The sequence below is a fragment of the Periophthalmus magnuspinnatus genome, chromosome 9, assembly GCF_009829125.3.
Source record: "Periophthalmus magnuspinnatus isolate fPerMag1 chromosome 9, fPerMag1.2.pri, whole genome shotgun sequence".
NCBI classification, from domain to species: domain Eukaryota; kingdom Metazoa; phylum Chordata; class Actinopteri; order Gobiiformes; family Gobiidae; genus Periophthalmus; species Periophthalmus magnuspinnatus.
Window position 1 is genome coordinate 35828634 of NC_047134.1, and position 15748 is coordinate 35844381.

Consider the following 15748-nt stretch of genomic DNA (forward strand, 5'->3'; position numbering starts at 1 on the left):
TCAGGTCCTGCACACACTCAGGTCCTTCACACACTCAGGTCCTGCACACGCTCAGGTCCTGCACACGCTCAGGTCCTGCACACACTCAGGTCCTTCACACGCTCAGGTCCTTCACACGCTCAGGTCCTGCACACACTCAGGTCCTTCACACACTCAGGTCCTTCACACACTCAGGTCCTTCACACACTCAGGTCCTGCACACACTGATAGTAACATTGAGTGTGACGATTATCACGGCCAAAATAATCAGGATAAACGATTATATCACGATAATGATTAAAGTTTAAAATGTTCTGGTTCTGAATCATTTTAATATTTTGTTTAATCAGCTGCTTTAGTTTGGCACATTCTGGTGATTTTCTTTGTTGGATTTTATCATGATTTTATAAAATGTCCCTCGAGCGATTAACCCTTTTTATCAGGATAAATGATATTATAGTTTATTGTCCCGTCTGCAGTGGAGCCTGGATCTGAGATGTGAGACGAGGGGACGAGGACGAGGACAAACACAAAAGTGTTTGGACCAGCACATACTGTTGTTGTTGTTGTTGTTGTTGTTGTTGTTTCCTTGGGCACGACACTTCGCCCTCGTGTTTTGTTGTTACACTGGAGGAGGATGAGGCCGTTTGTCCAGACTCACTAAAGTGTTTATTATTATTATTATTATTGTTTCTATGGAGATAATTACGTCACTAACACAAAAGACATCAGCTCAAAAAGGGAAATATTTTACAAAAGCACAACAGTAAATTAAAGTTTCAGAGTTTAACGTTTCAGAGTTTAACGTTTCAGAGTTTAAAGTTTCAGAGTTTAAAGTTTCAGAGTTTAAAGTTTCAGAGTTTAAAGTTTCAGAGTTTAAAGTTTCAGAGTTTAAAGTTTCAGAGTTGTCTGGGCCTACGTCTCACAAACCTCCATCTTTACGTCATAATAAAAGATGATGGACCGTGGAGACAAACGGCGTCTCACTTCACTCGATGTTTAACGGCGTTAAAACCCCGGTGCGTGCACGTGTGCGTGCACGTGCGCGTGCGTGTGCGCGGGCCTCACCTCGATCACCTCCTTCCTCAGGTTGACGATGCGGAACCAGTGTCCGAGTCGGGGGAAGTCCTCCAGCTCCGCACTGCGCTCCTCTAAGGCCACTTTACACTTACAGGACAACTGTCGACTGAAGTACTTCACCAACTTCCCCTGAGAAAAACACGAGAAACACGAGAAACACGTCATCATCATCATCATCATCATCATCATCATCATCATCATCACATCATCACCATCACCATCATCGTCGTCATCATCATCATCATCATCGTCACAGCGGCGTTTAACCTGCAGCTCTGATATTAAACATAAATGTGAGACGGAGGCAACTCCAGGACTGAAATGATCCAAATGATTCTATAAATGAAGGTGTGTGGAGTTTAAAAACACAGTGGAGCACTTCCTGTATCACCACATGATGACATCACAAGGTGGTACAGAGTGTTTTCAGTTTGAGAGAAAAACAAAGTGTAAATGTGCAGGTTTGTGTGAATAAAACATGAACAGCTTTATGACTTAAAGTTCTCAGAGTCCATTTTGTGTAATATTTGACTTTTAATGTGACTTTGTTTTGTAATAGTTTAATAAAACATTTTGAGGCTGTACATCGTGTGTTTAATGTTATTTATTTATTTGTCTCGTGACCTAATCCTTTTCTCTACTAGACACTGGATTGTGTTACTATAGCAACAGCAACACAACCCAAAATACACAATGGGTTGATCACACAACGACACGGCTCAGGGTCTGGAGACGGGCCCCTGCTCTGACGCCCGGGCCCCTGCTCTGACGCCCGGGCCCCTGCTCTGACGCCCGGGTCGCCCCAGCAGCAGCACTGAGGGACGGGTCAAATGCAAAGGGTGAGACCCTGCACTTTAAGGTTCATTTTAAGATGATTCTTTATGATTATTTTGCAGTGGAGCTTCATATTTGGCCAAACCCAGGGCCGGATCAGAGGATAAGCAAACTGAGCAGCTGCTTAGGGCCCCAGAGCCACCAGGGGGCCCCCACGAGCCCAAACATTTACACTGAGAATAATAATGTGTAAAGTTACACTATAAAAAGAGCTCAGTGTTTACAGCAGACTAAATATCTCTAGAAACATCACATTTGTGTTTTTATATATAGCAGGAAAATATCTGCTGTCTACATTTGTTTATCTGTGAGTTTAACCCTGACGTGCAGAGGAACTTTTAAATCAATGTTTCACAAGTTAAATTAAAACATTTCAGTGTTTTTGTCACACAGTTGTACGTAGTGATGAGCGTGTGGCAGAATGTCGTCAAATGAGTCAAAAACAGTTCGTTATCACCACTAACATCACGAGGAAATATAAAATGTCCATTTACGACAATTTAATTTTGCGTTCAAATATAAGAAGTGGATTAAAAATGATTCATAAAGCAGCTCCACCTGTTCTGAGAAAAAATGATTACACTTTTCTTCTAAATAAACTCCAGATCCTCAGAGACAAACAGAACTGGGCCTTTGGTCAGTCGACTTTTTATTTAAACCATCAGAGAATCAGCTCCAGACTCTGTCTGTGCATCTGAATAATTTTACTGGAAATTTGAAAAAGTACATTTTAGATACTCAAACGTGTCACATCAGTCGAATTCATTTGTATTGTTTGTGTCTCACTGTAAAAACCTGCTGATTTTTAAATGTGTTTGGACTGAAGGAAACACACTGCACTGGACATGGGACATTTATTGTATTTTCCTGCTGATGTTAATAATAGTAATAATAATAATAATAATAATAATAATAATAATAATGTAATTGTGATGAAATGTGTGTTTTTATCTGTGTTCATCTGCAGAGGGAAAGAAACAGCAGCTAAATCTGGTACAAATCATCTTTTCTTTAGTGAAATTGATAAATTTGTACACGGCTCCTGACAAATAAAGATTAAATAAATAAAAAAAGGCACATCCGCAGAGACATGTTCAGCTTTGGGCCCCCGAGCGCTCGACCCCTGTTCAACCAAACATGATTTAAATGTTTTTTATTTGACGTCTGAGCAGCTCCGACGCTCTTTCCTCGTGTGACTTTAGAGTCTGGAGGACGTTATGCTCCTGTTTTTACTCGTTTGTGACACTCGAGTCTGACCTGAGTCGGCTGCTCCATGACGACCTGAGTTTAAATATTGTGATTGGACGACGGTTGTAGCTTTTCTTAACACAGTCCAAACCCGACACTTTACACAGCCCAGGTGTGTGGAGGAGGCACAGCTCACACGTTTTAAATACTTTCTTGCATCATTCTGGTCCACACTTTTAAACCGTCGGCTGCAGTCGCTCGTCACGAGTCCAAATGTTGAAGAGCGATACGACGATACGACGATACGACGATACGACGCCTTTATTCTGTCTGTAATGAGTCACGCATGTTTATAATACAAGTCTCTACAGCTCAGATAACCAAATATTTATAATTAGAGCAACAAAAAGGTCCAAACATCAGGATTTACTCTTAGAAAGTACCGTTACATCTGTCATGATAAAACATTCTGAAGTGCAATAAATGACACAAAAACCCAAGAGCAAATTTAAACCCTCTACAATATTTCTAAAAGTCCTGAGCTGCAAAACCAAAACAGAAAAAAAGAAAACACTTTAGTCCTTGTTTTGCATCTGTAATGAGTCAGACAAGTGATTTATTCAAATTTTACAGCTTAAATATCCTACAATATCCTACAAATATCTAACAAATATCTAACAAATATCTAACAAATATCCCACAAATATTCCACAAATATTCCACAAATATTCCACAAATATTCCACAAATATACTACAAATATACTACAAATATACTACAAATGTCCCACAAATGTCCCACAAATGTCCCACAAATGTCCCACAAATATCCAACAAATATCCCACAAATATCCTACAAATATCCCACAAATATCCCACAAATATCTTACAAATATCATACAAATATCCCACAAATATACTACAAATATCCCACAAATATATTACGTATATCATACAAATATCATACAAATATTCCACAAACATCCCGCAAATATCTTACAAATATCTTACAAATATCTTACAAATGTCTTACAAATGTCTTACAAATGTCCCACAAATGTCCCACAAATGTCCCACAAATATCCCACAAATATGCTACAAATATACTACAAATATACTACAAATATCCCACAAATATCCCACAAATATCCCACAAATATACTCCAAATATCCCACAAATATACTACAAATATCCCACAAATATACTACAAATATCCCACAAATATCCCACAAATATACTCCAAATATGCCACAAATATACTACAAATATTCCACAAATATCCCACAAATATACTCCAAATATGCCACAAATATACTACAAATATGCCACAAATATACTACAAATATCCCACAAATATACTACAAATATCCCACAAATATACTCCAAATATCCCACAAATATCCCACAAATGTCCCACAAATATCCCACAAATATACTCCAAATATACCACAAATATCCCACAAATATACTACAAATATCCCACAAATATACTCCAAATATCCCACAAATATCCCACAAATATACTCCAAATATCCCACAAATATCCCACAAATATACTACAAATATCCCACAAATATACTCCAAATATACTACAAATATCCCACAAATATACTACAAATGTCCCACAAATATACTCCAAATATCCCACAAATATACTCCAAATATCCCACAAATATACTACAAATATCCCACAAATATCCTACAAATATCCCACAAATATACTACAAATATACTACAAATATCCCACAAATATGCCACAAATATCCCACAAATATGCTACAAATATACTACAAATATACTACAAATATCCCACAAATATCCCACAAATATCCCACAAATATACCACAAATACACCACAAATATGCTACAAATATGCTACAAATATCCCACAAATATCCCACAAATATCCCACAAATATGCCACAAATATGCCACAAATATCCCACAAATATACTACAAATATCCCACAAATATACTACAAATATCCCACAAATATACTCCAAATATCCCACAAATATACTCCAAATATCCCACAAATATACTCCAAATATCCTACAAATATCCCACAAATATCCCACAAATGTCCCACTAATATCCCACAAATATCCCACAAATATCCCACAAATATACTACAAATATCCCACAAATATACCACAAATATACTACAAATATACCACAAATATCCCACAAATATACTACAAATATCCCACAAATATCCCACAAATATACTACAAATATACCACAAATATCCCACAAATATACTACAAATGTCCCACAAATATGCTACAAATATCCCACAAATATACTCCAAATATCCCACAAATATCCCACAAATGTCCCACTAATATCCCACAAATATCCCACAAATATCCCACAAATATACTACAAATATCCCACAAATATCCCACAAATATACTACAAATATACCACAAATATCCCACAAATATACTACAAATATCCCACAAATATACTACAAATATCCCACAAATATACTACAAATATCCCACAAATATACTACAAATGTCCCACAAATATACTACAAATGTCCCACAAATATACTCCAAATATCCCACAAATATACTACAAATGTCCCACAAATATACTCCAAATATCCCACAAATATCCCACAAATATACTACAAATGTCCCACAAATATGCTACAAATATCCCACAAATATACTACAAATATACCACAAATATACTCCAAATATCCCACAAATATACTCCAAATATCCCACAAATATACTACAAATATACCACAAATATACTCCAAATATCCCACAAATATACTCCAAATATCCCACAAATATACTACAAATATACCACAAATATACTCCAAATATCCCACAAATATACTCCAAATATCCCACAAATATACTACAAATATACCACAAATATCCCACAAATGTCCCACAAATGTCCCACAAATATACTCCAAATATCCCACAAATGTCCCACAAATATGCTACAAATATCCCACAAATATCCCACAAATATCCCACAAATATCCCACAAATATACTCCAAATATCCCACAAATATACTACAAATATACCACAAATATCCCACAAATATCCCACAAATATCCCACAAATATACTACAAATATCCCACAAATGTCCCACAAATATCCCTGTAATGTGGCTAGTCCTTTACCTTCATGGAGGCTGCAGAAGAAAAGGACACGAGTGTTTAAAATGTTTTATTGATAAATGTCCATCACTGAATTGATTGTAATTGTGCAAATTTTAACTCACCCATGTGGTCTGCCTTAGGTGTTACGGCCAAATGAGTCCCCGGGGAGCCGAAGCACCTTAAGAAGGTTCCGGGGCAGACCACTGGGGGTTAACATGGAGGGGTGTTGTATATTTTAGCTTTGTGGGGGAACGTGATTAAATTCCACTGTTAAGACAATTAAAGTGAAACGGAGCTCTATTTTAATTAACAACTTAATTGAATAAATTCTTACTTCGGTTGATTGGAGCTGAATTTTAACAAGAGAACTGGATGTGAGAAAGACGCACCTGTTACACCGAATGGGCTCACCCAATTAGGGAGAGGCTCTATAAAAGGAAAACTCTCAGTGCTATGGGAGAGGGGGCTGTATGTGTAACAGGCTGGTTTAAAAAAAAAAAAACAAAAAAAAACACACCACACCACACCACACCACACCACACCACACCACACCACAACACCACACCACACCACACCACACCACACCACACCACACCACACCACACCACACCACACCACAACACAACACAACACAACACAACACAACACAACACAACACAACACAACACCACACAACACAACACAACACAACACAACACAACACCACACAACACCTTTTTCTTGTTTCTTTGTAAAGTTTATGGTGAAAAATAAACACACTTGGGTCTGCACTGGACTAATTGTCTCAGCTCTGCACTGTTCCTCTTTTAACTGCTAAAGGTGCTATCTGGGCGATTACAATCCCACAAATATCTTACAAATATCCTACAAATATCCCACAAATATACTACAGATATCCCACAAATATACTACAGATATCCCACAAATATCCTATTGAAACGTTGTGACTGAAACGTGATTGAAACGTGATTGAAAGGCCGTGTCCTGTTTGCAGCTGCACTTGTGTTTCAGTAGAAACGTGACGTCACGTGGGCCGTGTGTTTGAAGCTGCACAAAGCCTCAGTTTCCAGGGGAGACTCTCCACATAATGATGTTAATGGAAACGGTTTGGCTCTTCAGCCGAGTCAGAAACGAGTCAGAAACGCACCAACGTTTAGAACGAAGCTTCAGACGAGAACGAGGTCAGAGCTCGGACCCACAGAATCACACTGAAGAACACACTGAAGATCACACTGAAGAACACACTGAAGATCACACTGAAGAACACACTGAAGCTCACACTGAAGCTCACACTGAAGATCACACTGAAGATCACACTGAAGAACACACTGAAGAACACACTGAAGCTCACACTGAAGCGCACACTGAAGCTCACACTGACACACACTGAAGATCACACTGAAGATCACACTGAAGAACACACTGAAGCTCACACTGAAGATCACACTGAAGCGCACACTGAAGCTCACACTGACACACACTGAAGCTCACACTGAAGCTCACACTGAAGCTCACACTGAAGATCACACTGAAGCGCACACTAAAGCTGACACTGACACACACTGAAGATCACACTGAAGATCACACTGAAGCTCACACTGAAGATCACACTGAAGCTCACACTGAAGCTCACACTGAAGATCACACTGAAGATCACACTGAAGCTCACACTGAAGCTCACACTGAAGATCACACTGAAGCTCACACTGAAGATCACACTGAAGCGCACACTGAAGCTCACACTGACACACACTGAAGATCACACTGAAGATCACACTGAAGATCACATTGAAGATCACACTGAAGCTCACACTGAAGCGCACACTGAAGCGCACACTGAAGCTCACACTGAAGCACAACACTGAAGCTGGGCCATGTTTTATCGACAGGATTCTGTTTAACTTTTTAAACACGTCAAGAAGAATTTACAAAAAAACTCAAACCTGAACTAAACCAAAACAAGAGTCTGTCCAGAGTTTGGACAAACATCTGGACACATCTGAAACACGTCTGAAACACATCTGAAACACATCTGAAACACGTCTGAAACACATTTTGAAACACATCTGAAACACATCTGAAACACGTCTGAAACACATCTGAAACACGTCTGAAACACGTCTCAAACACGTCTGAAACACATTTTGAAACACATCTGAAACACGTCTGAAACACGTCTCAAACACGTCTGAAACACATTTTGAAACACATCTGAAACACGACTGAAACACATCTGAAACACGTCTGAAACACGTCTGAAACATCTGAAACACATTTTGAAACACATCTGAAACACATCTGAAACGTCTGAAACACATTTTGAAACACATCTGAAACACGTCTGAAACACATCTGAAACACGTCTGAAACACGACTGAAACACATCTGAAACACATCTGAAACACGTCTGAAACATCTGAAACACATTTTGAAACACATCTGAAACACGACTGAAACACATCTGAAACACGTCTGAAACACGTCTGAAACATGTCTGAAACACATTTTGAAACACATCTGAAACACATCTGAAACACGACTGAAACACGTCTGAAACACGTCTGAAACATCTGAAACACATTTTGAAACATCTGAAACACGACTGAAACACATCTGAAACACGACTGAAACACATCTGAAACACGTCTGAAACACATCTGAAACGTCTGAAACACATTTTGAAACACATCTGAAACACGTCTGAAACACGACTGAAACACATCTGAAACACGTTTGAAACACGTCTGAAACACGTCTGAAACACATTTTGAAACACATCTGAAACACATCTGAAACACGTCTGAAACACGTCTGAAACACATTTTGAAACACATCTGAAACACGTCTGAAACACGTCTGAAACACATTTTGAAACACATCTGAAACACGTCTGAAACACATCTGAAACACGACTGAAACACATCTGAAACACGTCTGAAACACGACTGAAACACATTTTGAAACACATCTGAAACACGTCTGAAACACGACTGAAACACGTCTGAAACACGACTGAAACACATTTTGAAACACATCTGAAACACGTCTGAAACACGACTGAAACACGTCTGAAACACGACTGAAACACGTCTGAAACACATTTTGAAACACATCTGAAACACGTCTGAAACACGACTGAAACACGTCTGAAACACGACTGAAACACATTTTGAAACACATCTGAAACACGTCTGAAACACGACTGAAACACGTCTGAAACACGTCTGAAACACGTCTGAAACACATTTTGAAACACATCTGAAACACAGGACCAGTTTAGATTTTATCCAGAATAAAACTGTATTTTGTTTGTAAAGATTCTGAGACTTTGAGTCAAATTCAAACTGTGATTTTGATTTTATTGAGATTCATCTGCAAAACAAAAACACCTGGGAAAAAAAAGCTCTGGATGAAAAGTCATTCATCTGTGAAGGACAAGACCAGACCTGGACACAGACGGGACACAGACGGGACACAGACCGGACACAGACCGGACACAGACCCGAACACAGATGGGACACAGACCCGGACACAGACCGGACACAGACCGGGACACAGACCCGGACACAGACCGGACACAGACCCGTACACAGACCGGACACAGACCCGGACACAGACCAGACACAGACCCGGACACAGACGGTACACAGACCTGGACACAGACCGGACACAGACCGGACACAGACCCGAACACAGACCGGACACAGACCCGGACACAGACCGGACACAGACCCGGACACAGACCCGAACACAGACCGGACACAGACCCGAACACAGACCGGGACACAGACCCGGACACAGACCCGGACACAGACCGGGACACAGACCCGGACACAGACCGGACACAGACCGGACACAGACCCGTACACAGACCGGACACAGACCCGGACACAGACCGGACACAGACCCGGACACAGACCTGTACATAGACCCGGACACAGACCGGACACAGACCCGGACAAAGACGGGACACAGACCTGGACACAGACCGGACACAGACCCGAACACAGACCGGACACAGACCCGGACAAAGACAGGACACAGACCTGGACACAGACCGGACACAGACCCGAACACAGACCGGACACAGACCCCGACAAAGACAGGACACAGACCTGGACACAGACCGGACACAGACCCGAACACAGATGGGACACAGACCCGGACACAGACCGGACACAGACGGGACACAGACGGGACACAGACAGGACACAGACCGGACACAGACCCGGACACAGACCCGGACACAGACCCGAACACAGACCGGACACAGACCCGAACACAGACCGGACACAGACCCAAACACAGACCGGACACAGACCCGGACAAAGACGGGACACAGACCTGGACACAGACCGGACACAGACCGGACACAGACCCGAACACAGATGGGACACAGACCCGGACACAGACCAGACACAGACCCGAATACAGATGGGACACAGACCGGACACAGACCTGGACACAGACCAGACACAGACCCGGACACAGACCGGACACAGACCGGACACAGACAGGACACAGACCTGGACACAGACCGGACACAGACCCGGACACAGACCGGACACAGACCCGGACACAGACCGGACACAGACCCGAACACAGACCGGACACAGACCCGGACAAAGACAGGACACAGACCCGGACACAGACCCGGACACAGACCCGAACACAGACCGGACACAGACAGGACACAGACCGGACACAGACCCAAACACAGACCGGACACAGACCCGGACACAAACGAATCAGGACACGGCGTCTGTCCCGCCCTCACATTAAACCTGTGTCACTATTGGACCGTCCAAACTGCACAGAACGAATCAGATCATTTCACCACAGTGACCTGAAGGACAGAATCAACTGAACTAAAGAGAATCACACAGAAGTGAAAATGAAAACATGTTTACTGAGAACATCAGAGCAAAAGCCCAGACCAGGACTAAACCAGGACTAAACCAGGTCTAAACCAGGTCTAAACCAGGACTAAACCAGGTCTAAACCAGGACTAAACCAGATCTAAACCAGGTCTAAACCAGGTCTAAACCAGGACTAAACCAGGACTAAACCAGATCTAAACCAGGTCTAAACCAGGACTAAACCAGGACTAAACCAGGTCTAAACCAGGACTAAACCAGGTCTAAACCAGGACTAAACCAGGTCTAAACCAGGACTGTTCTTTAAACATCAGAAAAAACCTGCGTATCGAGAGTTTAATCGACACATGTTTGAAGAACCAGCTCATGTTCGATTCTCTGCGACTTAATTATTTTCAAACTGTTTTACAGAGTTTTTCCTTTTATTTTACGGTAAAGATCCACTGTGTCAAAGCTCAGTGTGTCTCAGGTTCACACGAATCACAACTTCAGCTTCAATAAAACCACGAAGAAGAGTTTGAATCTGAAAACTGCTCTTCATAAAAGTTTGTCTGATACATCGAGGCCTGTGAAATATTTACTGTATCGACTTTATCGTTCAACAGATGGAAAAGGGAACCATGTTTTTATAAACAGTGGGCACTTTGTTCTACAAACACCAATCAGAATAAAGTGAGAGTGAACACAGAGACGGATGTCCCACGTTTTACCCCGTCAACTTAAAACTAAATAAAATAACATGGGCCTATAAACAGTGTAATATGGGCCTTTAAACAGTGTAATATGGGCCTTTAAACAGTGTAATATGGGCCCTTTAAACAGTGTAATATGGGCCTTTAAACAGTGTAATATGGGCCCTTTAAACAGTGTAATATGGGCCCTTTAAACAGTGTAATATGGGCCCTTTAAACAGTGTAATATGGGCCCTTTAAACAGTGTAATATGGCCCTTTAAACAGTGTAATATGGGCCCTTTAAACAGTGTAATATGGGCCTTTAAACAGTGTAATATGGGCCCTTTAAACAGTGTAATATGGGCCTTTAAACAGTGTAATATGGGCCTTTAAACAGTGTAATATGGGCCTTTAAACAGTGTAATATGGGCCCTTTAAACAGTGTAATATGGGCCCTTTAAACAGTGTAATATGGGCCCTTTAAACAGTGTAATATGGGCCCTTTAAACAGTGTAATATGGGCCCTTTAAACAGTGTAATATGGGCCCTTTAAACAGGCTAATGTGGGCCTTTAAACAGTGTAATATGGGCCCTTTAAACAGTGTAATATGGGCCCTTTAAACAGGCTAATATGGGCCCTTTACACAGTGTAATATGGGCCCTTTAAACAGGCTAATATGGGCCCTTTACACAGTGTAATATGGGCCCTTTAAACAGTGTAATATGGGCCCTTTAAACAGTGTAATATGGGCCTTTAAACAGTGTAATATGGGCCCTTTAAACAGTGTAATATGGGCCCTTTAAACAGTGTAATATGGGCCTTTAAACAGTGTAATATGGGCCCTTTAAACAGGCTAATGTGGGCCTTTAAACAGTGTAATATGGGCCCTTTAAACAGTGTAATATGGGCCCTTTAAACAGGCTAATATGGGCCCTTTACACAGTGTAATATGGGCCCTTTAAACAGTGTAATATGGGCCCTTTAAACAGTGTAATATGGGCCTTTAAACAGTGTAATATGGGCCTTTAAACAGTGTAATATGGGCCTTTAAACAGTGTAATATGGGCCTTTAAACAGTGTAATATGGGCCCTTTAAACAGTGTAATATGGGCCCTTTAAACAGTGTAATATGGGCCTTTAAACAGTGTAATATGGGCCCTTTAAACAGGCTAATGTGGGCCTTTAAACAGTGTAATATGGGCCCTTTAAACAGTGTAATATGGGCCCTTTAAACAGGCTAATATGGGCCCTTTACACAGTGTAATATGGGCCCTTTAAACAGTGTAATATGGGCCCTTTAAACAGTGTAATATGGGCCTTTAAACAGTGTAATATGGGCCTTTAAACAGTGTAATATGGGCCTTTAAACAGTGTAATATGGGCCTTTAAACAGTGTAATATGGGCCCTTTAAACAGTGTAATATGGGCCCTTTAAACATGAGTAAAACATATCTGTATTTTTCATGCACTAAACATCATTTTATTCATGAGTTTTGTAAAATAAAACACTTCTGACAGGCCTAAGTCTGTATAAATCTGCCAAACGTTGAAGTAAATATAGACGATAATATTGAAACCAAAACATAAAGCAGCATTATCCCCATGAAGTTCAAAATGTGAAAACTGTTAAATAAAAACATAAACACAATAAGTAAATAGAACATAACACTTAAATACTTAGTTTGTGTCTATAAAGCTCAAACTTCTACAACAGAAAAATAACAAACATTTTTCACTAGTGCAACAAAAAAGTCCCATGATAAACTCCCAGAATGCACTGCTCCATGTGTCCAGTGTCCAACGAGCCTGAAGAGACAGATGTGTGTGTGTGTGTGTGTGTGTGTGTGTGTGAGTGTGAGGGGCATTGTGTGTGTGAGGGGCAGTGTGTGTGTGTGTGTGAGTGTGTGCTGTAGTAGTGGGAGTGTTGTGATGAGACGGCCATGCGCACACACACACTCACAGACACACACCCACACTGCCCCTCACACACACACACACACACACACACACACACACACACACACACACACACACACCCCCCCACACACACACACACACCTCTTATCTCTCTTAATGCTGTTTGTGTTTCATCTCGTGGGGCTAAGTGTGGACATTCTCCAGGTGTGTGTCTCCAGGTGTGTGTCTCCAGGTGTGTGGGTGTGTGTGGGGGGGGGAGGGGGGGGGTGTTGGTGTGTGTGTGTGTGTGTGTGTGTGTCTTGTGAGGACTCAATGGCCTTAAAACACTTGATGACACATGTTTTTATGTTTTTACAGACTCCACATGTCCAGCCCCGGATCAGCTCAAACACATTACGTAACCCAATTTTGAGAATAGCACAGGGGCAATTAGGCAGATAGAGAAACGTGGAGCTGTGAGTGATGTGGCCTTCTTGCATAACGCGAGGCCTGGTGCGACTCCAGCCACAGATGCGCAGCGTAAAGCAGCGCGCGGACACAGCGGCGTCTTATTCTGATGGAGAAGAGGAACCTCCACCTGCAGAATGCGCCAGACTCTAACAGCCCACTGCAGTAACGTGCACTTGATTTATAGCACTGCACAACAGACACAGCTCAGGAGGCTCAGGAGGCTCAGGAGGCTCAGGAGGCTCCTGTGAGGCTCCTGTGAGGCTCCTGTGAGCAGGTCTGTGGACACGTCTGTGGACACGTCTGTGGACAGCTCTGTGCGGGGACACAGGGACACACGCACTGACACACACACAGTGGCTTACCTCCAGCGTGCGCATCTCTTTTTGTGTCAAGTCGTTGGATGTGGCACATTTGGTCCGTAAACCCTCCAAACTGGAGATGCTGATGTCGATCATGTTCTGCACCAACTCGCACTGCTGCAGGGCTTTCTGCAAACTGACACGCTGCTCCTCGCTCTTGGTCATCTCCTCGTTCATAGTTTGAGAGCAGTGGTCCTTTTTTTCCCTTTGCACTTTGAAAAAACAGAGTGAAATCAAAGCCCCCCAGTGGAGATGTGTTTAGGGAGCAGAGCTCAGCGCGCCCTGGAGCGAGGGGCTGTGGGTTTAGAGACGCGGTTTGAGCCGTGACACAGACGACTCCATCTCAACAACACAGCGCGTAGATCCTGCTGTTTCATCCAGGTGTCTCTGGAGCTAAATCAAACACACAGTGAAGAGGCTGCGCGGCGCCACAGCATCCATGAGGTGGCCCTTTCCATCGAGCAGAAGAGCCGTGTTTAAAGGTGCTCGTGTGAGGTACTCCCTGTGTCCCCTGGCTGCTGCTGCATCCCGGTTTGCTCCCACCACACCGACATGTTTCCTGTCAATCAAATCCACAGCAACAGCATCGCACTGCCCAGGCTCCACCGTGAGGGGCCGCTCTCGCGAGATCAGCCGGCCCACTGTCTCCAGGCCTGCGTGAGGGGCCGCTCTCGCGAGATCAGCCAGCCCACTGTCTCCAGGCCTGCGGGAGCACCTGGGATGCTGCAAACGCTGAAACAGTGACTCAAGTGGTTTGTATGTGGCTTAAAGTTGTGGCCAACTATTGAAGAAAGGCACATGTTATTTCTGATAATAAAAATAGACCTATTGAACCACAAGGCTGTGAAAAGCAAATGTTACTAGGGTTGTATTGTGTGTTATTCTGTTGTGCAGTGGTATTCTGGCAGATAAAACATGCTTTAGCCTATACGATCGATCTGAGTAATATTATTATTATTATTATTATTATTATTATTATTATTATTATTATTATTATTATTATTATTATTATTATTATTATTATTATTATTAATAATAATAATAATAATAATAATAATAATAATGATAATAATAATAATAATATTAATGTTACACAGGGAGATGGACTGGCCTATAAAGGTATGCGCTCATGATAAGTGAGACTTTTGTCCTGCATGTGATATCCAAATGGTAGAACATGCAGCCTACAGGAAGAATTACGACACTAGACACTCTTTAAGTGACTTTATTGACTGCTGAGTACACGGCCATATCTGCAC

At 41.8% G+C, this 15748-nt stretch overlaps 1 protein-coding gene across 1 annotated transcript in view; it reads right to left on the reverse strand.

Moving 5' to 3' along the window:
* ksr2 (kinase suppressor of ras 2) overlaps nucleotides 1-14666 on the reverse strand; it is a 101437-nt gene extending 86771 nt beyond the window's left edge. The window contains exons 1-2 of the mRNA XM_033972420.2: nucleotides 14493-14666; nucleotides 1048-1188 (exon numbers count right to left, since the gene is read on the reverse strand). Coding sequence (XP_033828311.1) covers nucleotides 1048-1188; nucleotides 14493-14666 — 315 coding nt within the window. The remainder of the gene's footprint in view (nucleotides 1-1047; nucleotides 1189-14492) is intronic.
* Nucleotides 14667-15748: the final 1082 nt, after the last annotated feature.